Source organism: Neoarius graeffei, chromosome 12 (genome assembly GCF_027579695.1).
Source record: "Neoarius graeffei isolate fNeoGra1 chromosome 12, fNeoGra1.pri, whole genome shotgun sequence".
Classification (NCBI taxonomy): domain Eukaryota; kingdom Metazoa; phylum Chordata; class Actinopteri; order Siluriformes; family Ariidae; genus Neoarius; species Neoarius graeffei.
The window spans coordinates 76,908,216-76,933,867 of NC_083580.1; the positions used below are offsets into that span (position 1 = coordinate 76,908,216).

Here is a 25,652-nt window from a genome sequence, read left to right on the forward strand (position 1 = left end):
GATCTATATGTAATTTAATGTGCCTTACCATATTTGCGAGCTTTAGCGCCAGCATATCCTGAAAGAATTGTGATGCAAAAATACAGCACATAGAACATAAGGATTGGGATTACATGTTTATAATATTTCCAAAACTAAATAAGTGTATGGACATTTATAACATTTATAAAGCAAAGTAAAAGTTTGTGGACATTTTTATGTTTTTCATGATCCTAAACTGAGGAACAATTACTTAATTTTGATTTCTCTTGGGTGCTATTATTATAAGTTATGCACGTTAGCTAGATGCATTTACATTTACATCTATGGCATTGTGCAGATACCCTTATCCAGAGGACTTACAGAAGCTTTGAAGTCTCTATCAATAAGTATATCTTCAAACTGGTTCACTAAGTCAGGAATAAGGGTACGATAAGTCTATATGATGTTAAAGTTAGACTGCAATCCCACAAGCACTGATGAGTCCTTCAGTTCAGCACTTTATAGATCTATGTATGCATACAGAAATGTGCTTTAACAATATATTGTGTACATGCAGAAAAACATCTATGCAAAAATATATTTTTATGATTGCTAGAATGAATTTCCAGCATACTAAAATATTTCAACATAGACTTATTTACCTCCAGGTCCAAAACTGCCACCAGGTACTCCTCCAGGTCCAAAGCCACCACCTGGCACACTTCCAGGCCCAAGGCCACCACCTGCTACACCTCCAGGACCAAGGCCACCACCAGGTACACCTCCAGTTCCAAGGCCACCACCCGGCACACTACCTGGTCCACCACCAATTGTCCCTCCTGGTCTCAGTCCATTTCCAGTCTGACTTCCCATTCCGCCAAGTCCACCTACTGTCCCTCCTGGTACAACTCCTGAACCAGGTCCTCCTAGGGCACTGCCAGCACCTCCTATTATACAATTTTAGGTATAAAGTTAATTTTGAGGCTATCAAGAAAGAAGTATATCACCTTTACAAAATTAAATGTCTTACCGTATTTACGAGCTTTTGCTTCAGATCCATATCCTGTGGAATTTTAATCAGAAAATAAAGTTGTTTGGTGCCACTCCTAATCTATATCCTTCAGAAAGTTATACATCATCTCCATCTACTCTACCCACTGTCCAATCTATTGACTGTTTCTGTTATATCACTTACAAAACTTTGGCAAATGTGCTAATATACAATGCCTGGTAAAACAATGTCACCACTTACACTACCGTTCAAAAGTTTGGGGTTACCCAGACAATTTTGTGTTTTCCATGGAAAGTCACACTTTTATTTACCACCATAAGTTGTAAAATGAATAGAAAATATAGTCAAGACATTTTTCTGGCCATTTTGAGCATTTAATCGACCCCACAAATGTGATGCTCCAGAAACTCAATCTGCTCAAAGGAAGGTCAGTTTTATAGCTTCTCTAAAGAGCTCAACTGTTTTCAGCTGTGCTAACATGATTGTACAAGGGTTTTCTAATCATCCATTAGCCTTCTGACATTGTACCATTAGAACACTGGAGTGATAGTTGCTGGAAATGGGCCTCTATACACCTATGTAGATATTGCACCAAAAACCAGACATTTGCAGCTAGAATAGTCATTTACCACATTAGCAATGTATAGAGTGTATTTCTGATTAGTTTAAAGTGATCTTCATTGAAAAGAACAGTGCTTTTCTTTCAAAAATAAGGAAATTTCAAAATGACCCCAAACTTTTGAACGGTAGCGTAGATTTAAATAAGCACATACTTAAGAGCCTTTGATTTGAAAATTACTACAGTGATCAATATGTTTCAGCTGGCAACAATTCTTTGAACCCTAACTGATGCAGTGAGTAGCTTCTCATTTCTTTTAAAGATATTTTTTTGGGGTCGCAGGCAAGCTGGAGCCTATCCCAGCTGACTATGGGCGAAAGGCGGGGTACACCCTGGACAAGTCTCCAGGTCATCACAGGGCTGACACATAGACACAGACAACCATTCACACTCACATTCACACCTACGGTCAATTTAGAGTCACCAGTTAACCTAACCTGCATGTCTTTGGACTGTGGGGGAAACCGGAGCACCCGGAGGAAACCCACGCGGACACGGGGAGAACATGCAAACTCCGCACAGAAAGGCCCTCGCTGGCCACGGGGCTCGAACCCGGACCTTCTTGCTGTGAGGCAACAGCGCTAACCACTACACCACCATTCCGCCCACTACTGTGATTCAGAAAAGTCAAAATATTGGACTGCATCAAGCAAAGAAAACAACTAAGGAGATTGCTGAAATGACTAGAATTGGGTTAAGAACTGTCCAACGCATTATTAAAACCTGGAAGGATAGTGGTGAATCATCAATTTCATGGAAGAAATGTGGTCAGAAAAAAATCTTGTCTGACCATGATCAGAGATCACTTAAAAGCTTGGTGAAGTCAAATCATAAAACAGTAAAACTCACGGCTATATTTAGTAGTGAAAATAAGAGCATTTCCATACACAATACGAAAAGAACTCACATGATGGGGACTAAACAGCTGTGTGGACATAAGAAAACCATTTGTTTGTGAGGGTAATCAGAAGAAAAATCTTCAATTTGCTAGGGAGCAAATGGAAAAGGTCAGATCAGTCCAGATTTTCCCTAATCCAGAGCAGTGGGTGTGTCCAGGTAAGAAGGAAAGCGCATTAAGCAATGTATCAATCACTCAGGCATAGAGGCCACTGTACAAGCCTCTGTAGGCTTATGATATGGGGTTGCTTCAACTGGTCAGATCTAGGCTCAGAAATATCATATGGCAATAAAATGAAGTCAGCTGACTACCTGAATTGACTGAATGGCCAGATTATCCTATCAATGGATTTTTTTTTCTTCCCTAATGGTACAGGCATATTCCAGGATGAATATCAAGCTCAAATTGTGAAAGAGGGGTTCAGGGATCATGAGAAACCATTTTCACACATGAATTGGCCACCACAGGGCCTGGCCTTAACCTCATTGAATGTCTTTGGGATTTACTGGAGAAGACTTTACAGAGTGGTTTGACCTTCCTGTTGTGAATACAAGATCTCAGCAAAACATTAATGCAACTCTGGATGGAAATAAATGTTGTGAGGTTGTATCAAGTTGTCAAAACAATGCCATGGTGAATGTGCGTTGTAATCAAAGCTAAAGGCGGTCCAACAGAATATTAGTATGTACGACTTTTTTTGGCCAGGCAGTGTACACAACATAACAGTTGAAATGATATAAAAAGCACAAATTATAATTGCAAAGTGAATCATTAGAAACATATGAATTAATACCCCCAGTTCCAGTAGCAGGTCCAAGGCCTCCACCAGGCAGCCCTCCAACACCTCCGCCAGGTACACCACCAGTTCTTCCAATTCCTCCACCAGCTCCAAGTCCACTACCAGCTAAACTACCAGTCCCAAGACCCCCAGGTAATCCCCCTGGAAATCCTCCTGGTAATCCTCCTGGCAATCCTCCAGCACCTAAAGCCCCACCAGCACCTCCAAGCTGAGCTACAGAACAAAATATTAGTAGAAACAATACATTAAATTTTTACTTGACAACCTTGTAAAGTTTCATGTGATTCAAGTGAAATTAAGGGTTAAAATAAAGCCCTGTGAAGTATCATTGGTGAAATAAGTATTGTGCTTTAATCCTATAAATAATAAACTAAACATACATGGATTCATATGCATAATTAATATAACTCTTACCATATTTTCGTGCTTTCGCTCCAGCATATCCTGAAATTTAGAAAAAGAAAACGTCTCATTCAGAAACAAAAATAACTCATTATAGTTTATATGATGCAACAACATTTAACAAGTTACCTCCAGGACCAACTCCAACACCAGCACCAGGAAGTCCACCAGTTCCAAGTCCTGAGCCAGGAAGTCCACCAGTTCCAAGTCCAGAGCCAGGAAGTCCACCAGTTCCAAGTCCAGAGCCAGGAAGTCCACCAGCTCCAAGTCCAGAGCCAGGAAGTCCACCAGTTCCAAGACCAGAGCCAGGAAGTCCACCAGTTCCAAGTCCAGAGCCAGGAAGTCCACCAGCTCCAAGACCTGAGCCAGGAAGTCCACCAGTTCCAAGTCCAGAGCCTGGAAGCCTACCAGTTCCAAAGCCTCCTGGCAATCCTCCAGCACCTAAAGCCCCACCAGGACCTGAGCACAAATGAGCACAATGCTTTGAAAGGTATGAATATGACCATCTTGAATTTTGGACATTAATCCTTTCAGAACATACACTAATTCATGTACATTACTAATGTGACTTACCATATTTTCGTGCTTTGGCTCCAGCATAACCTGAAATTTGTAAACAAAAACATGTATCAATACTCTGAAATAAAAAATAACATATTTTAGTACATATATAATTCAAAAATATTCGCATTTCATTTAACAAGTTACCTCCAGGACCAGCTCCAAGACCAGAGCCAGGAAGTCCACCAGCTCCAAGTCCAGAGCCAGGAAGTCCACCAGCTCCAAGACCAGAGCCAGGAAGTCCACCAGCTCCAAGTCCAGAGCCAGGAAGTCCACCAGTTCCAAGACCAGAGCCAGGAAGTCCACCAGTTCCAAGCCCAGAGCCAGGAAGTCCACCAGCTCCAAGACCTGAGCCAGGAAGTCCACCAGTTCCAAGTCCAGAGCCTGGAAGCCTACCAGTTCCAAAGCCTCCTGGCAATCCTCCAGCACCTAAAGCCCCACCAGGACCTGAGCACAAATGAGCACAATGCTTTGAAAGGTATGAATATGACCATCTTGAATTTTGGACATTAATCCTTTCAGAACATACACTAATTCATGTACATTACTAATGTGACTTTTACCATATTTTCGTGCTTTGGCTCCAGCATAACCTGAAATTTGTAAACAAAAACATGTATCAATACTCTGAAATAAAAAATAACATATTTTAGTACATATATAATTCAAAAATATTCGCATTTCATTTAACAAGTTACCTCCAGGACCAGCTCCAAGACCAGAGCCAGGAAGTCCACCAGCTCCAAGTCCAGAGCCAGGAAGTCCACCAGCTCCAAGTCCAGAGCCAGGAAGTCCACCAGCTCCAAGTCCAGAGCCAGGAAGTCCACCAGCTCCAAGACCAGAGCCAGGAAGTCCACCAGCTCCAAGTCCAGAGCCAGGAAGTCCACCAGTTCCAAGACCAGAGCCTGGAAGTCCACCAATTCCAAGTCCAGAGCCTGGAAACCCACCAGTTCCAAACCCTCCTGGCAATCCTCCAGCACCTAAAGCCCCACCAGGACCTCCAAGCTGAGCTACAGAAACAGTAATAATAGAAACAATACATGAAAAATTTATTGAACAACCTTATAAATTACCTTGTGGCTCAAGTAAAATTAAGAACTTCACTGAATGTGTTATGGATTATTGGTTAAATGAGCACAATGCTTTGAAAGGTGTGAATATGACCATCTTGAATTTTGGACATTAATCCTTTCAGAACATACACTAATTCATGTACATTACTAATGTGACTTTTACCATATTTTCGTGCTTTGGCTCCAGCATAACCTGAAATTTGTAAACAAAAACATGTATCAATACTCTGAAACAAAAAATAACATATTTTAGTACATATATAATTCAAATATATTCGCATTTCATTTAACAAGTTACCTCCAGGACCAGCTCCAAGACCAGAGCCAGGAAGTCCACCAGCTCCAAGTCCAGAGCCAGGAAGCCCACCAGTTCCCAGTCCAGAGCCAGGAAGCCCACCAGTTCCCAGTCCAGAGCCAGGAAGCCCACCAGTTCCCAGTCCAGAGCCAAGAAGTCCACCAGCTCCAAGTCCAGAGCCTGGAAGACTACCAGCTCCAAGTCCAGAGCCAAAACGTCCACCAGTTCCCAGTCCAGAGCCAGGAAGCCCACCAGTTCCGAGCCCTCCTGGTAATCTTCCAGCACCTAAAGCCCCACCAGGACCTCCAAGCTGAGCTATGGAAACATTGATAGTAGAAAAAATACATCTAAATTTTATTGAACAACCTTATAAATTTCCTTGTGGCTCAAGTGAAATTAAGAACTTCAATGAATGTGTTATGGATTATTGGTTAAATGAACACAGTGCTTTAAAAAGATATTAATACAACCATCTTGAATTTTGGACATTATCTTTAAGCCTTACAGAACATACACTAATTCATGTGCATCACTAATATGACTTTTACCATATTTTCGTGCTTTGGCTCCAGCATAACCTGAAATTTGTAAACAAAACATATCAATACTCTGAAACAAAAATAATATATTTTATTACATACATAATGCATCAATATTCACATTTCATTTAACAAATTACCTCCAGGAACACCTCCAACACCAGAGCCAGGAAGTACACCACCTCCCAGACCAGAGCCAGGGAGTACACCAGTTCCAAGTCCAGCACCAGGAAGTCCACCAGTTCCCAGTCCAGACCCAGGAAGTCCACCAGCTCCCAGACCAGAGCCAGGGAGTACACCAGTTCCAAGTCCAGAGCCTGGAAGACCACCAGTCCCAAGTCCTCCTGGCAATCCTCCAGCACCTAATGCCCCACCAGGACCTCCAAGCTGAGCTACAGAACAAAATGATAAAAACTATGCATAAAACTTGTATTGGATAACATTGTAAAGTTATTGGGCTCAAGTGAAATGATGGGCTTAAATAAAATTATAAGGATCATTGGTTAAATAGACATTTTGCTTTAAAAGTGATGAACATGAGCATAGTACAGACTTTTGTATATTATCTTCTGTCACTAAAGAACATGCTATACATGTATTCACATGCATTATTAATGCGACTTTTACCATATTTTCGTGCTTTGGCTCCAGCATATCCTGAAATTTGTAAAAGAAACATCTCATTACTCAGAAACAAAAATAACCTATTTTAGTATATCTAATTCAACAATATCCACGTTTCATTTAGCAAGTTACCTCCAGGACCAACTCCAACACCAGAACCAGGAAGTCCACCAGCCCCCAGACCGGATCCAGAAAGAGCACCAGCACCAAGCCCACTAGTTCCAAGTCCAGGTAGCCCACCCACACCAATACCTGAGGGTTAAAAATATAATCTCTCTACTGTCAAATAAGAGGTTCCACTGAAATATCTAGTGAAAGAACATCGTAAAAACAAAAAACAATAGTCTTCAACACAATATCCCATTAGGAATTGGCATTAAATTAATTTCACCCTTATCTGCAGATATATATATATATATATATATATATATATATATATATATATATATATATATATATATATATGTGGGTTTCCTCCGGGTGCTCCGGTTTCCCCCACAGTCCAAAGACATGCAGGTTAGGTCAACCGGTGACTCTAAATTGACCGTAGGTGTGAGTGTGAATGGTTGTCTGTGTCTATGTGTCAGCCCTGCGATGACCTGGCGACTTGTCCAGGGTGTACCCCGCCTTTCGCCCGTAGTCAGCTGGGATAGGCTCCAGCTTGCCTGCGACCCTGTAGAAGGATAAAGCGGCTAGAGATAATGAGATAAGATGATATATATATATATATATATATATATATATATATATATATATATATATATATATATATATATATAAAATATAAAACTTACCTCCCGGATAGGTACCAACACCAGGTACACCACCTGCACCAGGTATAGCACCAGCACCAGGTACACCACCTGCTCCAGGCACAACACCAACACCAGGTACACCTCCTGCTCCTGGTACAACACCAGCACCAGGTACACCTCCTGCTCCTGGTACAACACCCGCACCAGGTACACCTCCTGCTCCTGGTACAACACCAGCACCAGGTACACCTCCTGCTCCTGGTACAACGCCAGCACCAGGTACGCCTCCTGTTCCTGGTACAACACCAGCACCAGGTACAACACCAGGTATACCACCTGCTCCAGGAACAGCACCAGGTACAGCACCTGCTCCAGTTCCTATACCAAGTCCAACTGCTGTTGGAGACATTAATAGTAATATGAGTATTCTAGTACATATTCATTATAATCAGCTTAATACACAATATGGCCAAAAGTATGTGAACACTTGACAATCATACCCAAATGTAGGTCTTCCCCAAACTAAAAAGTTGGTAGTACACAGCTGTCTCGAATGTGTCTGTGTGCTGTAGCATTAAGATTCCCCTTCACTGGAACTAAGGTCCCTAGCCTACTCTTGTTCAAGCATGACAATGTTCCTGTTCACAAAGCAGTGGTGTGTAAGAACATGAGTGGCCTGCACAGAGCCCTGGCCTCACTCCAACTGATCCTCCAACCTTCTTGCCCAACATCAGAGCCTTCCCTTAGTAATACTGTTGTAGCTAAGTGGGCAAATCCTGACTGCCAGATTTCAAAATCTAGTGAGAAGCCTTCCCAAAAGAGTGGAGGCTGTTATAGCAGTAAAGGGGGGGACCAAGACCATATCCCAGTGGTTTTTGAATAGGATGTTCAAGGAAAGATAAGGTTTGATTGTCAGGTGTCCACAAACCTTTGGTCTTATAGTGCAGCTTAGTGTGTGTTTCATCTTCAGCTTTCAACTTGAAAAGCAAACTTACCATATTTAGCAGCTTTAGCTTGAGACTTAGCAGAGCCAGGTCCTGAAAGAACAAAGAATACAATTATAGAACAGAAATTATTTATATAATTATGCAAAACACGCATGTGGTATTATATATAGTTGTGGTGTGGAACACAGAATCATTCAATAAAGAGACAACCTGTAAAGGGTGTGACTAAAGTGTCAGACCTAATTAATAAAAATTTTTAATGTTTTTTTTTCTTTTTTTTTTCATTGCAGTGGTTCTGGCATAGGCTGTGAATCCACTATGAACTTGACTAGGGTAAATTACTCACTGAAAATGAACACGTAATCAATTTTCTTGAGTTGGAATCAGTATGCAACTGAAATAAAATCCAAAAATGCTTCAAGATTTCATGAATCACCCAGCATAAAAAATTCAATAAACTTAAGTAATGTGTATCGTTTGGCATATGTTTGAATGCTAGTAAGTTACAATAATACCTCCAGACTTTGGTGAAATGAGAGGATATCCACGAAACACTCCTGGTAACTGTTGTCCAGCAAAGCTCCCACCACGACCGCCTATAAAAAAAACATTATCTTGTGACCTGTTAAGGTCTCTTGTTTTTATATGCTTATATATATTAGTAATACTTTGTACTCACCATTGGCCCCAAGTCCACCTTGACCAAGCTGAGCTACAAATTAAGAGGGGAAAATGAGAGATAGATACACAAGCAGATGATTGATCCTATTATCCAATCAGTAAAACTCACCAGTCTGAGATCCTGTAGCTACACCGGGCAGAACTCCTTGACCACCAAAACCTGCATACAGAAAGTTGGTCTAAATTTCTGATGTTTAATAAAAGCAAATTTCACAGATATCATTAAGTGCTTCAGTGGTATTTACCTTGTCCAGGAACGATACCACCCTGGTACAACCCAGGAACACTAATCCCTAATTTAAGATAAAAAAAAGTCTTGCATTTGCAAATTATAATGCAAGTATGATGCCAAGAAATAAGTGGTAGAACTACATTACCTGGTACTGGTGCCTTCCCTGTCTTGCCAACTTTGCGCCCAGGGCCTGTTCCAGTGCCTGGTAATCCAGTTTGTGGCAAAATAGGTGCTAAAGGGACAAAAATAACAGGGAGACTGTCAATGTATAGGTATCTATTTTCCAAGCAACAAAATATCACAAGAACCATGCTTTTTGGGAATCACCTCCACCAGGGCCAACTCCAGTTCCACCCGGACCAACTCCAACTCCACCAGGGCCAACTCCAACTCCACCAGGGCCAACTCCAACTCCACCAGGGCCAACTCCAACTCCACCAGGACCAACTCCAACTCCACCAGGGCCAACTCCAACTCCACCCGGACCGACTCCCACTCCACCCGGACTGACTCCCGCTCCACCTGGACCGACTCCCACTCCACCAGGGCTAACTCCAGCTCCACCCGGACCAACTCCAGCTCCACCAGGTCCTACTCCAGTTCCACCAGGCCCAAATCCAGCTCCGCCAGGGCCGAAACCTGTACCACCAGGACCAACTCCAGCTCCAGAGCCAATTGCTGTACCACCAGGGCTGACTCCTACACCACCAGGACCAAATCTAGTTCCACCAAGACCTATTCCACAATGTAATTTTTTTGGATTTTATAAATAATATAAGTTATAATTGCTCTCTGCTATGGATATTTAAAGCTATACGTTTTGTAACTGCAACATGCCTCAAATGACTAATGTCTTAAATTAATCACTTACCTGTTTTTGGTGGTTTCTGTCCAGTGCCAGGATAGAGACCTCCAGTAGTGCCATATATTCCATATATGCCTAAAAAGACATAGCTTATAATATACACAGGAAACCATACCAAATCACCGGATATTAAAATATTATATGAGAACTCTATGGAATGCCACTGGGTAATATTTGAATTTTGTTGTTGTCGTTCAATATTTAAGTCTGGATATCCCCCCCCCCCCCCCCCCCCCCCCCCGTGAAACCTGCCAAATAGATTCAACAAAATTTCTGACTGTGCTTCTGGATTCATGTGGTGTCCACTCCTACTTTCTTGTTGCCTGATGTAGAGAAGTGTAGAATTTATTTTCATCTACTGATGTGGCTACCCAAAAACTCTCTAATGCAATTCATAAGAAATTTGAGAAGGACCACATGTACCGGCATATTCAAATTCAGCAGTATTTTCTATTCTAAATATTTGTTTAACTTTTTCTGGGAACCTTAATAAGGCAGAATGTTAAAATATCCATTTTTTTTTACATAATACATACTGTATGCCCTACATTGAATAACACTGGTATAGTATTGACATTGTTCTGTATACTACCATTAAATTATTTTCAAATTAGATCTTATTGGCACCATCACTGAATATCCAATGGCATTTTTTTTAGCAAACTCCACTGTTACTTTTTAATATTACAATCTTACCTGATTTCCTGGGTTTTCCACCAGCTCCTGTGGAAAAGTACAATATGCTCACATACTTAATAATTAAGATTGTATTTGCAAATGAATCTCAAATTAGGGTAATTTTCTATGCCTACAAACCTAAAATCACATCTTATACATCTAATGTTTGTAGCTTATAGCATAACACCAGGTACACCAGGTATATAACAGTGTCTTAATAAGGTGTTGGGCTGCCATGAGCCACCAGAATAACTTCAGTGTACCTTGGTATATATTCTACAAGTCCCTGGAACTGTACTAGAGGGACAGAACACTGTTACTCCAAATATTCCCTCATTTGGTGTTTGGATGATGGTGGTGGAGAAAGTTAACATGTAGGTCTAAAGTGTCCCATAGGTGTTCAATTGGTGACTGTGAAGGCCATAGATATGGGCTCTGTGGTTGCATTGTCATCCTGGAAGAGGCCACTCTCATTATTATTATTATTATTATTATTATTATTATTATTATTATTATTATAGAAACCTTCACATAATGTGTGCATCCCCTTTAACAGAACAAGCAGGCCCAAAACATGCCATCACAATGACCCCACAGCAAAATAGAGCCACTGTTTTTTCCTTTTGTCACCTGTTTGTATATTTGAAAAAGTAAATTAAATTTCCTTACCTACTCCCACTCCACCAGGACCATAACCTAGACCAACTCCACCAGGACCAATTCCTCCAGGACCAACTCCTCCTGGTCCCACTCCTGGACCAACTCCAGCTGGGCCAACTCCTCCTGGTCTGGTTCCTCCTGGACCAACTCCACCAGGACCAATTCCTCCAGGACCAACTCCTCCTGGTCCCACTCCTGGACCAACTCCAGCTGGGCCAACTCCTCCTGGTCTGATTCCTCCTGGACCAAATCCACCTGGACCAACTCCACCTGGACCAATTCCTCCAGGACCAACTCCGCCTCCCACTCCTGGACCAACTCCAGCTGGGCCAACTCCTCCTGGACCTAATCCTCCTAGACTGGTGCCACCTGGACCAACTCCTCCTGGTCTGATTCCTCCTGGACCAACCCCGGCTGGACCAATTCCTCCTGGACCAACTCCACCTGGTATTACTCCTATTCCAACTCCAGGACCAACACCTCCTGGTCCACCAAAGCCTCCTACAGAAAAAAATTGGCAAATGTACATTTAGTCCAGACTGTTTATCCCCTTCACCTGTTGTATTTTCTCTTGAAGAAAAACCACAATATTATGTCAGTTAAAAAGTACTGACCCAATTTTGGAGGTTTCCCACTGATGGCTATAAAAAGAAACCAAAATATGGTATTTTGCTAGGTTGCTATAAATATGCTTAAATTGCATATATTAATATTCTACAACCACAATAGCAGAGATAAAAACATAAAAGCAATATTGCATTATATCATTCTAAGACTTTATATTAACCACGCCTCAAATAAAATCAATTAGTTGTTGTTTTTTGTTTTTTTTAGTTTTACAGAATGCTATTAACTATTCATAAACTGTACACTTATCTCTCACTCTAGTTAAGGGATAAGTACTTGGTCATTCTCACCTTGTCCAAGTCTACCAGGGACAACACCACCAGTTCCAAGTCCACCAGGGCCAACACCACCAGTTCCAAGACCACCTGGACCAATCCCTCCAGGTCCAATTCCTGCTCCAAGAGTACCAGGACCAAGACCTAGTCCTCCAGCACCTAATCCAGTTCCAACACCCCTCCCTCCATAAACAAGGTGCCAAATATTCTCTTAAGTTTTTCAATGGAAAAGTAATGACATTCAATTCGTGGACTTTCAGTGTTACAACAATAAAAGCATCAAACTCACCAGGCCCTGCACCTCCAGGCACAAGTCCTCCTAGTCCACTACCTCCAAGAGCACCAGTTCCAAGTCCCTGAGCACCATACCCTGCCCCAGGAAAGTATAAATTTATTAATGACACATTTACTATATTAAAGTTTTTATACATATTAGTGAATATTAAATATAGAAAATCTGCTGAAAAGTTGCCTTGTGTACTCTGTATAAGGAAATATCATCCATATAATTGCTATAGAATGGCTGACTTTAATCTCACCTGTTTTTGGAGGCTTCCCAGCAGCTCCTGATTTTAAAAAATAAAAAATAAAAAAAATAGTGTGTGTCATGTGAGAATAAGAATAATTGGCTCAGTCTGAAATTATTCAAGTTTTTATACCTAACCAGGTATCAACGCATGAGAAACACAAAGTAGAAGAAATAATACAGTAGTTGGTAAAGAGAAAAAATTAATTGGCTTGAAGTCTGTTTGATCTTTTTTTGGGAAACTGTCATAAGCTACTAAAATAATTCTATAATTGAAATTAATTTAGCAGTTCATTTTGCGGCGGCACGGTGGTGTAGTGGTTAGCGCTGTCGCCTCACAGCAAGAAGGTCCTGGGTTCGAGCCCCGGGGCCGGCGAGGGCCTTTCTGTGTGTAGTTTGCATGTTCTCCCCGTGTCCGCATGGGTTTCCTCCGGGTGCTCCGGTTTCCCCCACAGTCCAAAGACATGCAGGTTAGGTTAACTGGTGACTCTAAATTGACCGTAGGTGTGAATGTGAGTGTGAATGGTTGTCTGTGTCTATGTGTCAGCCCTGTGATGACCTGGCGACTTGTCCAGGGTGTACCCCGCCTTTCGCCCGTAGTCAGCTGGGATAGGCTCCAGCTTGCCTGTGACCCTGTAGAAGGATAAAGCGGCTAGAGATAATGAGATGAGTTCATTTTGCATTGAGCTATAGCCTGAATATGAATCTCAGAAATGTATGAATAACAATTTGCCTTATATATAATGATTTTTGAAATTGTCTATAAACTACTTTTCATTCAGTTACATTTTTGGCATCTAGCTATTATTCATGATTTTCTTGACACATATTCTGTTTGATTTAAAAAAAAGCTATCAAAAATATTTGTCGAAGCGCTTACTATAATGTCAATGTATCTGTTAATTGTATCCTGTTAAAGGTTTAGCACACCCAACTTAAACCATCCCTGTTTATCCAATGCTTTACAAGATCTACAGTAAAACTCTTGCTGCTGTTTTTTTGTGGAATTTAAGTCAATCTGATCTAACTTGATCTGATCCAAGCCCTTCAGTATTGACCACTGGCCTTGCTTTCAGATTTGACAACTTTGAGAACAGGACTTCCAGGACTGAAAGCGCCTGATCCAATGCCCCCGGGACCAAACCTACAAGATCCAGAGCCAGTACCCACATGGCCAACAGGTTCAGAGCTAGTATACACACAACGAAGCCCACCATATCATGTAATTTAGTGTGTTACCCTCAATATACTGTATGGGGGTCTTTGGGGGAATTACAGGACAGCCCTTCGAAAGAGAGTTTACAGTGAAATTTTAGATGTGAATTTTTTTATGTAACTTGTCTAACAGAATTTCCACAAACCTGCTCCAAATCTTCCAGTTCCCAAGCCACCAACACCTATTCCACCAGTTCCAAGACCTCCAGTGAATGGCCCACCAGTTCCAGGACCTGTACCATAACCACCTGGGCCTACTCCTCCTGTACCAGTACCAGGAACAAATGCTCCAGTTCCAAGTCCTGGCCCACCACTACCAGAACCAAATGCAGTACCTGCTGTACCAGGACCTATATCATAATTAAAAAAAAAAAAGTGTGTCTTGCTTTGATTTAACTTCAGTATATTGTCTTTAAATAAATGAAATTTATATTTTAAAAATAATGTATGGCCATAATAGTTAAGTATAAAGAATATAGTATGCCACTTACCGGCTGTCTTTCCTGGCTTGTAACCAGGAAACCTCCCTGGTAGTAAAATACATTGTAATGGAGGAAATATTTATTTTTATAGAATATATGAGTTTGTACATGTTTTTCCTGTGTTTACTATTGTACATGGCAAGGCTACGAATGTAAAAATGCTAGAATTGTTTTTTCAAATAACATACAGTATATGCTGAAGACATAAACAAGATATCTGCTCGACATACAGTATATGTGCCAAACGCTAAAATATTAACTAAATCATTTTTAAAAAATTAGAGAAAATTTATATTAGCATATTTAGTGTTTATTAAAAGGAAATATCTACCACCTCCCACTCCAGGACCAGTGCCAAATCCTGGTCCAGTTCCTAGTGCACCTCCAGGACCAGCACCAAGACCACTCCCTGGAAGGACCCCAGTTCCTATACCTCCAAGACCGAGTCCTATGCCAGGCCCTACCCCAGGCCTAATTCCAGTACCAAGTCCAGTTCCAAGACCCCCTATTGGACCAGCTCCAGCACCTTGTCCAAAACCAGGACCAATGCCAGTCCCTACCCCAGGCCCAGCCCCTCCTCCTCCTCCTGCAGCTGGTATGTAGACTCCTGCAACAGAGAACAAAAATCTTAGTCGATAATTATTAAATTATTTGGAGTGATGAATGATAGAGAAAAGAAAATGTAGGGAATGTATACATTTCAAATGTACTCATTTTAAAAAACATCTGGAACATATAAGTTACCATTATTGTCATTACACATGTGTACAGTATTGAATTTTGTGTATATCCCAGAAGGATGCTGGGGTCAGCGTGCAGGGCGAGCTTGCTGAAGGGCCTATAATTGGTAGCTTACATTTAGCAACCCATTCCTCTGGTTACCTGCTCATACAATAACATTCCACCAGCTACCTGCCAGCCCACTGCCATTTCACTACTTACCTGCTGGTCCAGTACAATTCTTCCAGTTACCTGCTGACCCACTAACATTCCACCAGTTACCTGCTGGTCTACTGCCATTTCACCACTTACCTGCTGGCCCAGTACAATTCTTCCAGTTACCTGCTGACCCACTAATATTCCACCAATTACTTGCCATTCCCACTACTATACTTCCAGTTACCTGCTGATACACTAATATCCCACCAGTTACCTGCTGATCAATGGCCATTTCACCACTTACCTGCTGGCCCAGTACAATTCTTCCAGTTACCTGCTGACCTACTAATATTCCACCAGTTACCTGCTGGTCTACTGCCATTTTACCACTTAGCTGTTGGTCTAGTATGATTCTTCCAGTTACCTGCCGACCCACTAACATTCCACCAGTTACCTGCTGGTCTACTGCCATTTCACCACTTACCTGCTGGTCTAGTACAATTCTTCCAGTTACCTGCTGACCCACTAATACCCCACCAATTACCTGCTGGTCAATGGCCTTTTCACCACTTACCTGCTGGTCCAGTACAATTTTTCCAGTTACCTGCCGACCCACTAACATTCCACCAGTTACCTGCTGGTCTACTGCCATTTTGCCACTTACCTGTTGGCCCAGTATGATTCTTCCAGTTACCTGTCGATCCACTAATATTCCACCAGTTACCTGCTGGCCAATGGCCATTTCACCACTTACCTGCTGGTCCAGTACAATTCTTCCAGTTACCTGCTGACCCACTAATATCCCACCAGTTACCTGCTGGTCATTGGCCATTTCACCACTTACCTGCTGGTCCAGTACAGTTCTTCCAGTTACCTGCTGACCCAGTAATATCCCACCAGTTACCTGCTGGTCAATGGTCATTTTAACACTTACCTGCTGGCCCAGAACAATTCTTCCAGTTACCTGCTGACCCACTAACATTCCACCAGTTATCTGCTGGTCTACTGCCATTTTACCACTTAACTGTTGGCCCAGTATGATTCTTCCAGTTACCTGTCGACCCACTAACATTCCACCAGTTACCTGCTGGTCTACTGACATTTTACCACTTACCTGCTGGCCGAGTACAATTCTTCCAGTTACCTGCTGACCCACTAATATCCCACCAGTTACCTGCTGGTCTACATCCATTTTACCACTTAGCTGTTGGCCCAGTATGATTCTTCCAGTTACCTGCCGACTCACTAACATTCCACCAGTTACCTGCTGGTCTACTGCCATTTCACCACTTACCTGCTGGCCCAGTGCAATTCTTCCAGTTACCTGCTGACCCACTAATATCCCACCAGTTACCTGCTGACCCACTATCATTCTTCCAGTTACCTATTGACCCACTATTACTTGAATAACAAGGCCAGTTCTTAGAATTTACACCTTTCATAAGGGTACTATCCTCCTCCAGGTCCATAGAACTTTAAACACTCAATGTTACATGAACATCTGGAACAAAAAAGTTTATCCTGTAATTAATATTTTAAGGATTAATTTTTATCAAATTATGAAAATTATAGTCTTCAGCTAGGTATCTGTGACATTAGAGTTAATATCTATGGGAACATGTCTTCTCATCTACTATACAGTTTTAGAAAACAAACAAACAAAAAACCCTTTCTAGAGTTCTTCAATGGTTCCTTGGATGGTTAAGGGTCTATATTTTCCAGAAAGGGTTGTAACTGCTATATACTCTGAGTAAGAAACACTCAGGTTCTTTGAAGAACCTTTAATGATCACTCCTCCAGAAAGACAACTGAAGACCCTGAAGTGTATGTAAATAATTTCTTTTTCGAATAGTATATGATACCTTGAGAACAGTATACCTGTAGTTTGTTACTAGATAACAATCTCTTCATTCATGAGCATATATATTGGAATAATTCATTTTTTGAATTGAAAAAGGTGATTGAATGAAGTTCTGGTGAAATCTGATTTAGCTTCTTAATGTACTCTATGAAATCTCTAAACTGCATCCAGTGATGCACCTGTAAATAAACAATTAAAGGTGCCTTCTATTTTACATTCTGTAGTGGTAGCAATGTACACAGATGTCCTCCATTTTACATTTTACGAATTGGTAAGTTGCATAAAAAAGTGCAACAATTCAATATTAGTTCAGTGGGCTTACAAGACTTTAAAGAGCCTTGTCTCGAGTTTGTAGAAATGCACTAAAATAATGATCCAGAATGCTGAAAAAAAATGAATTTGAAAATGATTTAGGTGGTGCGTTCATAATCTAGAATGTCATTACAGCGGGAAAAAAAAAAGATTTTTTGTTTTTATTTCTTCCAGCTCCCTGTTCTCTTTCAAAATGTTAAGTGTAAAACCCTACTTTATTTTTAAAGTTCTTTTTGCTTGTGTTAACATAAGTCATTGGAGTTAAGCTCAGTGACTATGACTATTGGTTGAATCTGAAAGACAAAGTACTTGTCCCCCAAGAACTTGTCCTAAGGACCTTTAAATCTGCACTAGATTACATCAGTTTCTACCTGCTGCCAAAGATACACACAATCTAATTATAACAATTGGATCACTGTCTATAATAATGATTTGAGGGTGTTGTGTTTTACAGCATCTGGAAGATTTCACAGAGAGAAAGCCTGTTTGAGAAAGCACAAGACATCTTACCTCCTTGAAGTGAGGGTCTACACAGAGCCAGCAGGACAAATCCATGGAAGAGCAGCAGAGCTTTGCCCCTCGCCATCCTGCTCTGTAATACCCCTGTCCTTTAGCAACCTAGGGGTTTTATTCCCCCTCAAAACTCATAGCAGTACACCCATGCCTTGAAAAAGGAGGGAAATTGGAGTGGGATGTCTGTGTGTGTGTGTGTGTGTGTGTGTGTGTGTGTGTGTGTGTGTAATCAAGATGGGGGGTTGGACAAAGGTAAGGGTATGATTTACTAAATCATTACTACACCCAACATTGTGTCTATGAACATTTAACTTTTTTTTTCCTCTTTACTCCACCTCTGAGGCTCCCAAAATAATTTGTGCTTGGGAAACACATGACTGAAGAGGGGAAAAAAAAGAGACACAGAGAGAAGAGAGATAGAGTTTAAGAGAGAGTAAGATATCATTACATCAAAATAAAATCCATATATTGTATGCCAGATATTCTCATGAATTCCAAAAACATGCTATTTATTTATTTATTTATTTATTTATTTTACTTAATTGCTCCAGAGATGTACCAAAACAGATTTTTTTTTTTTTTTTGTATAAGCAAATTATCAATAGATCCAGACATGCTTATGCTGCTGCTTTACTGAATACTTCAAATCTATCACTTGGTCTCCTGGTATAATCGAACCTGGTATGGCAGGTTCGGTGCCTTTTGCAGTGATTCTAAGGGGTTTCCTGGAAAGGTATCACTTTTTTTTTATTCCTTGAGTTAAGTTTAATTTTTGCTGGTGATCTAGCTCTCCTTCTTTGGGCTGGGATCCTTCTTGCCAGAACCCAAGCTGTGTTTTTTCGGCTGTTGGCAAGACTAAAGATTAGGTCATTCTTGTATTGATAGACATTTTGAAATTGAACGTAAAACCGCATATATGTAGAGAGAGAGAGAGAGAGTCCCCACAAGGATAGAAATGGTGGTTTTTGACCCTATGGGGATATTTAGCTGGTCTCTACAAGGAAAACTAAAAGAAAATAAAAGATCCAAAAAATTTCCTTTTGGATGCTTGGATACTAAGGTTAGGATTGTATTTGGTTGTCGGTATAACATTAATTAGCTGCATTAATAATAATTATGTAAGTGAAACATCATAAGGCCTTTGTTATACAAACGACAGGCATGTTCTTCATTAAAGAGCCTAATGTACAACAAAAATAAAGCAACCAGAGCTGTAATGATGTAACCAATTACAAGTCCATCACAAGATGATTTTCTTCTGTGCTCCAAATCAAACATTTTTTAAACTGTCTTCCTTCCAAAAAGTAAAATCAACATACCATGTTAGCACCACATAGTGTAATTACAGATGTGCGAATGTCCATAAATTCACAAAGATGACTCTATTAATTTTGGTTGATGTGTTGCATTGGTAACATGCATACAGCAACAATATGATGCATTTGACAAACGAAAAGAGATTTTATACCTACAGTGGTGCTTGAAAGTTTGTGAACCCTTTAGAATTTTCTATATTTCTGCATAAATATGACCTAAAACATCATCAGATTTTCACACAAGTCCTAAAAGTAGATAAAGAGAACCCAGTTAAACAAATGAGACAAAAATATTATACTTGGTCATTTATTTATTGAGGAAAATGATCCAATATTACATATCTGTGAGCGGCAAAAGTATGTGAACCTCTAGGATTAGCAGTTAATTTGAAGGTGAAATTAGAGTCAGGTGTTTTCCATCAATGGGATGACAATCAGGTGTGAGTGGGCACCCTGTTTTATTTAAAGAACAGGGATCTATCAAAGTCTGATCTTCACAACACATGTTTGTGGAAGTGTATCATGGCATGAACAAAGGAGATTTCTGAGGACCTCAGAAAAAGCATTGTTGATGCTCATCAGGCTGGAAAAGGTTACAAAACCATCTCTAAAGAGTTTGGACTCCACCAATCCACAGTCAGACAGATTGTGTACAAATGGAGGAGATTCAAGACCATCGTTACCCTCCCTAGGAGTGGTTGACCAACAAAGATCACTCCAAGAGCAAGGCGTATAATAGTCGGCGAGGTCACAAAGGACCCCAGGGTAACTTCTAAGCAACTGAAGGCCTCTCTCACATTGGCTAATGTTAATATTTGTGAGTCCACCATCAGGAGAACACTGAACAACAATGGTGTGCATGGCAGGGTTGCAAGGAGAAAGCCACTGCTCTCCAAAAACAACATTGCTGCTCGTCTGCAGTTTGCTAAAGATCACGTGGACAAGCCAGAAAGCTATTGGAAAAAATTTTGTGGACGGATGAGAACAAAATAGAACTTTTTGGTTTAAATGAGAAGCATTATGTTTGGAGAAAGGAAAACACTGCATTCCAGCATAAGAACCTTATCCCATCTGTGAAACATGGTGGTGGTAGTGTCATGGTTTGGGCCTGTTTTGCTGCATCTGGGCCAGGACAGCTTGCCATCATTGATGGAACAATGAATTCTGAATTATACCAGTGAATTCTAAAGGAAAATGTCAGGACATCTGTCCATGACCTGAATCTCAAGAGAAGGTGGGTCATGCAGCAAGACAACGACCCTAAGCACACAAGTCGCTCTCCTAAAGAATGGTTAAAGAAGAATAAAGTTAATGTTTTGGAATGGAATGGCCAAGTCAAAGTCCTGACCTTAATCCAATGGAAATGTTGTGGAAGGACCTGAAGTGACTAGTTCATGTGAGGAAACCCACCAACATCCCAGAGTTGAAGCTGTTCTGTACGGAGGAATGGGCTAAAATTCCTCCAAGCCGGTGTGCAGGACTGATCAACAGTTACCGCAAACGTTTAGTTGCAGTTATTGCTGCACAAGGGGGTCACACCAGATACTGAAAGCAAAGGTTCACATACTTTTGCCACTCACAGGTACGTAATATTGGATCATTTTCCTCAATAAATAAATGACCAAGTATAATATTTTTGTCTCATTTGTTTAACTGGGTTCTCTTCATCTACTTTTAGGACTTGTGTGAAAATCCGATGATGTTTTAGGTCATATTTATGCAGAAATATAGAAAATTCTAAAGGGTTCACAAACTTTCAAGCACCACTGTGTATATATATATATATATATATATATATATATATATATATATATATATATATATATATATATATACACACAAGACAATTCTTATTTTTGCATACAGACTTTACAAAACACACTGGCATCCAAACGCAGACAGTTTTAAACCAAGACGTCTGGCCTGTGTGAGGACTGATAAGTTAAGTCAGTTAGTTATTGGCCATTGCATGAAGTGACTTCGCCAATGTCTAATGTGCCTTTAATAAAGCGTTGGATTTGCAATGGAGTAGGCCTGAGGCTTTCACAATGCTGTAATTCCTTAACGCAAAACAGTGTAATACCTTAATTGGACACAAAAGCTGCTTTTATTGCCTTGCGTGAAACATGATTGAAACCATTTTTACGTACAGTTTGATGGAGCAGCATAGTTATGCGATGAAATAATTGCAGAATAAAAAAAACAACAGGGGAAAGGGGTCTACAAAGAAGATATACATTTCTCTCCCAGGGTGATAAGCTGCAGTGAGTATGTGGAGAAAAAAAAGAAAAGAAAAAAACACAAAAAGTGTAAGGTTTGGAAATGAAGCTATGAAACCACCATGACGTGATTATAAATTTGGTGAAAGGTGCAGCATGTTTACGAATTCAGTGATTATGTTGTGTCCAGCAATAAAGAGATAAAGACACAGTAAGACTTATTCTAAATATTACACCCAGTATGTAGCATATAGGTTCATTATAATAATCTTATACAACCCCGATTCCAAAAAAGTTGGGACAAAGTACAAATTGTAAATAAAAACGGAATGCAACGATGTGGAAGTTTCAAAATTCCATATTTTATTCAGAATAGAACATAGATGACATATCAAATGTTTAAACTGAGAAAATGTATCATTTAAAGAGAAAAATTAGGTGATTTTAAATTTCATGACAACAACATATCTCAAAAAAGTTGGGACAAGGCCATGTTTACCACTGTGAGACATCCCCTTTTCTCTTTACAACAGTCTGTAAACGTCTGGGGACTGAGGAGACAAGTTGCTCAAGTTTAGGGATAGGAATGTTAACCCATTCTTGCCTAATGTAGGATTCTAGTTGCTCAACTGTCTTAGGTCTTTTTTGTCGTATCTTCCGTTTTATGATGCGCCAAATGTTTTCTATGGGTGAAAGATCTGGACTGCAGGCTGGCCAGTTCAGTACCCAGACCCTTCTTCTATGCAGCCATGATGCTGTAATTGATGCAGTATGTGGTTTGGCATTGTCATGTTGGAAAATGCAAGGTCTTCCCTGAAAGAGACGTCATCTGGATGGGAGCATATGTTGCTCTAGAACCTGGATATACCTTTCAGCATTGATGGTGTCTTTCCAGATGTGTAAGCTGCCCATGCCACATGCACTAATGCAACCCCATACCATCAGAGATGCAGGCTTCTGAACTGAGCACTGATAACAACTTGGGTCGTTCTTCTCCTCTTTAGTCCGAATGACACGGCGTCCCTGATTTCCATAAAGAACTTCAAATTTTGATTCGTCTGACCACAGAACAGTTTTCCACTTTGCCACAGTCCATTTTAAATGAGCCTTGGCCCTGAGAAGACGTCTGCGCTTCTGGATCATGTTTAGATACGGCTTCTTCTTTGAACTATAGAGTTTTAGCTGGCAACAGCGGATGGCACGGTGAATTGTGTTCACAGATAATGTTCTCTGGAAATATTCCTGAGCCCATTTTGTGATTTCCAATACAGAAGCATGCCTGTATGTGATGCAATGCTGTCTAAGGGCCCGAAGATCATGGGCACCCAGTATGGTTTTCCGGCCTTGACCCTTACGCACAGAGATTCTTCCAGATCCTCTGAATCTTTTGATGATATTATGCACTGTAGATGATGATATGTTCAAACTCTTTGCAATTTTACACTGTCGAACTCCTTTCTGATATTGCTCCACTATTTGTCGGCACAGAATTAGGGGGATTGGTGATCCTCTTCCCATCTTTACTTCTGAGAGCCACTGCCACTCCAAGATGCTCTTTTTATACCCAGTCATGTTAATGACCTATTGCCAATTGACCTAATGAGTTGCAATTTGGTCCTCCAGCTGTTCCTTTTTTGTACCTTTAACTTTTCCAGCCTCTTATTGCCCCTGTCCCAACTTTTTTGAGATGTGTTGCTGTCATGAAATTTCAAATGAGCCAATATTTGGCATGAAATTTCAAAATGTCTCACTTTCACATTTGATATGTTGTCTATGTTCTATTGTGAATACAATATCAGTTTTTGAGATTTGTAAATTATCGCATTCTGTTTTTATTTACAATTTGTACTTTGTCCCAAGAGCGGCATGGTGGTGTAGTGGTTAGCGCTGTCGCCTCACAGCAAGAAGGTCCGGGTTCGAGCCCCGTGGCCGGCGAGGGCCTTTCTGTGCGGAGTTTGCATGTTCTCCCCGTGTCCGCGTGGGTTTCCTCCGGGTGCTCCGGTTTCCCCCACAGTCCAAAGACATGCAGGTTAGGTTAACTGGTGACTCTAAATTGACCGTAGGTGTGAATGTGAGTGGGAATGGTTGTCTGTGTCTATGTGTCAGCCTTGTGATGACCTGGCGACTTGTCCAGGGTGTACCCCGCCTTTCACCCGTAGTCAGCTGGGATAGGCTCCAGCTTGCCTGCGACCCTGTAGAACAGGATAAAGCGGCTACAGATAATGAGATGAGATGAGACTTTGTCCCAACTTTTTTGGAATCGGGGTTGTATATTGTCAAATCACTACATAACGTAACATGGAGAATGAAGTAGTTTTCCTTATGGGGACCAGCTCAAGGTCCCCACATGGTCAAAACTCTCAGATATTCCATATGGAGATCATTTGATCCCCACCCAGATATATAAACATGTCTCTCACACACACACACACACACACACACACACGTTTGTCTCACTATCCTTGTGAGGACCTTCCATTGACATAATTATTATTGCAGTTAATTAATGCTGTGCCTGCACCTAAACCTAACCTTAACCTCAGTAATGAAAAGGAAACTTTTTGGCTCTTATTTATTTATTTATTTATTCATTTATTTAGTTGTTTGTTTGTTTAAATGTTTTGTTTTAAAACAAACACAACAGCAATTTCCTTATTGGGACCATCCAAATGTCGAAATTGTCAGATTTTACTATCCTTGTGGGGACATTTGGTCCTCAGTAGTATATAAACACACACACACACACACACACACACACACACACACACACACACACACACACACACACACACTTCGGTGTTGTGTGCCCAGTGCCTTGCTCTCTTTGCCAGCTCAGAGAGGCATATCATGGTTATGAATAAAACTGTTGATTGAAATGCGCCTATTTTCAGTTTACCTCATGTCTACCTTACGTTTACCTAATGTCTGCTGTCTATATAAGGATCTACATGCTGCCTGCTTACTCTCCCACAGACGACTCTCACCATTTAACAAGGCTTGGGGAATGTGGATTGTTTTTCAACAGGATATCAGAACTTGGTCTCGGGGCCCCTTTAGATAAGTTGGCACAAATGTAACTTTTCTCAGGTCAAATCTAGTGCAAATTTCAGACAGAAATCAATAATACACGCATGAATGAACTAATGAGGCGCTCCAGGAAGACCAGTCTGATGAATTCTGTAAAAAGCCAAAAATGACAAAAAAATCATTGTTTGACTAAAAAAATTACCTTTTCTGCCTTATAGCTCAATGATGACAAAATTGTAGCTTAATGATGGATGGAGGACGTGGTGTCTACATCAGTGTCGGGCAGTTTGAACTCTGACCTCAGTAGCATTAGAAAACGAACCTTAATCACCATTTTGAGCTGGCTTACGTCACTGATTTATCTCTAAACTTGCTGAGTGGAATCTTGCATACACCTCTCCCCTTTAAAGCAATTAACCAGGAAATTTTGAAATTATGGGGTTCACTGTAGGTGTTCAAGAAGGAAATTGGACTTGCTTGAAATTTTTGAAGACATTTCACCTCTCATCCAAAAGGCTTCTTCAGTTCTGTCTGACTAGTGAGGAGTTCCAGGTATTCATCCTCTAGTTGACCAAAAGAGTTGTTGAGGTCACATGGGTTGTTGAGTCATCCTGTAGGTGTTAGGGTCACTGGAGGCTAGGTGTGAATGGTATAGAGATCTTGCATGTGACGTCACAGCCGATCCAGATTGTAACAGACGCCCTCTTGTCGGTCAAACGCCATATTTCCGCCTTCTACTTCTACTTCTGGTTCTGCTTCTACTTCTACCTTTTCTTCTGGAAAACCCTACTATATACAA

At 40.8% G+C, this 25,652-nt stretch overlaps 1 protein-coding gene across 1 annotated transcript in view; it reads right to left on the reverse strand.

Annotated features, from left to right (window-relative positions):
- elnb (elastin b) overlaps positions 1–18,364 on the reverse strand; it is a 41,407-nt gene extending 23,043 nt beyond the window's left edge. Inside the window, exons 1-35 of the mRNA XM_060934937.1 lie at positions 18,289–18,364; positions 15,061–15,333; positions 14,736–14,771; positions 14,391–14,594; positions 13,043–13,069; positions 12,793–12,873; positions 12,519–12,686; positions 12,216–12,242; positions 11,611–12,102; positions 10,960–10,986; positions 10,270–10,338; positions 9,726–10,133; positions 9,544–9,630; positions 9,412–9,459; positions 9,276–9,326; positions 9,165–9,197; positions 9,001–9,081; positions 8,534–8,575; positions 7,578–7,934; positions 6,916–7,035; positions 6,787–6,816; positions 6,300–6,551; positions 6,169–6,198; positions 5,624–5,935; positions 5,489–5,518; positions 4,951–5,262; positions 4,816–4,845; positions 4,400–4,699; positions 4,265–4,294; positions 3,821–4,150; positions 3,704–3,733; positions 3,284–3,502; positions 992–1,024; positions 624–908; positions 29–58 (exon numbers count right to left, since the gene is read on the reverse strand). Coding sequence (XP_060790920.1) covers positions 29–58; positions 624–908; positions 992–1,024; positions 3,284–3,502; positions 3,704–3,733; positions 3,821–4,150; positions 4,265–4,294; positions 4,400–4,699; positions 4,816–4,845; positions 4,951–5,262; positions 5,489–5,518; positions 5,624–5,935; positions 6,169–6,198; positions 6,300–6,551; positions 6,787–6,816; positions 6,916–7,035; positions 7,578–7,934; positions 8,534–8,575; positions 9,001–9,081; positions 9,165–9,197; positions 9,276–9,326; positions 9,412–9,459; positions 9,544–9,630; positions 9,726–10,133; positions 10,270–10,338; positions 10,960–10,986; positions 11,611–12,102; positions 12,216–12,242; positions 12,519–12,686; positions 12,793–12,873; positions 13,043–13,069; positions 14,391–14,594; positions 14,736–14,771; positions 15,061–15,333; positions 18,289–18,364 — 4,960 coding nt within the window. The remainder of the gene's footprint in view (positions 1–28; positions 59–623; positions 909–991; positions 1,025–3,283; positions 3,503–3,703; positions 3,734–3,820; positions 4,151–4,264; positions 4,295–4,399; positions 4,700–4,815; positions 4,846–4,950; positions 5,263–5,488; positions 5,519–5,623; positions 5,936–6,168; positions 6,199–6,299; positions 6,552–6,786; positions 6,817–6,915; positions 7,036–7,577; positions 7,935–8,533; positions 8,576–9,000; positions 9,082–9,164; positions 9,198–9,275; positions 9,327–9,411; positions 9,460–9,543; positions 9,631–9,725; positions 10,134–10,269; positions 10,339–10,959; positions 10,987–11,610; positions 12,103–12,215; positions 12,243–12,518; positions 12,687–12,792; positions 12,874–13,042; positions 13,070–14,390; positions 14,595–14,735; positions 14,772–15,060; positions 15,334–18,288) is intronic.
- Positions 18,365–25,652: the final 7,288 nt, after the last annotated feature.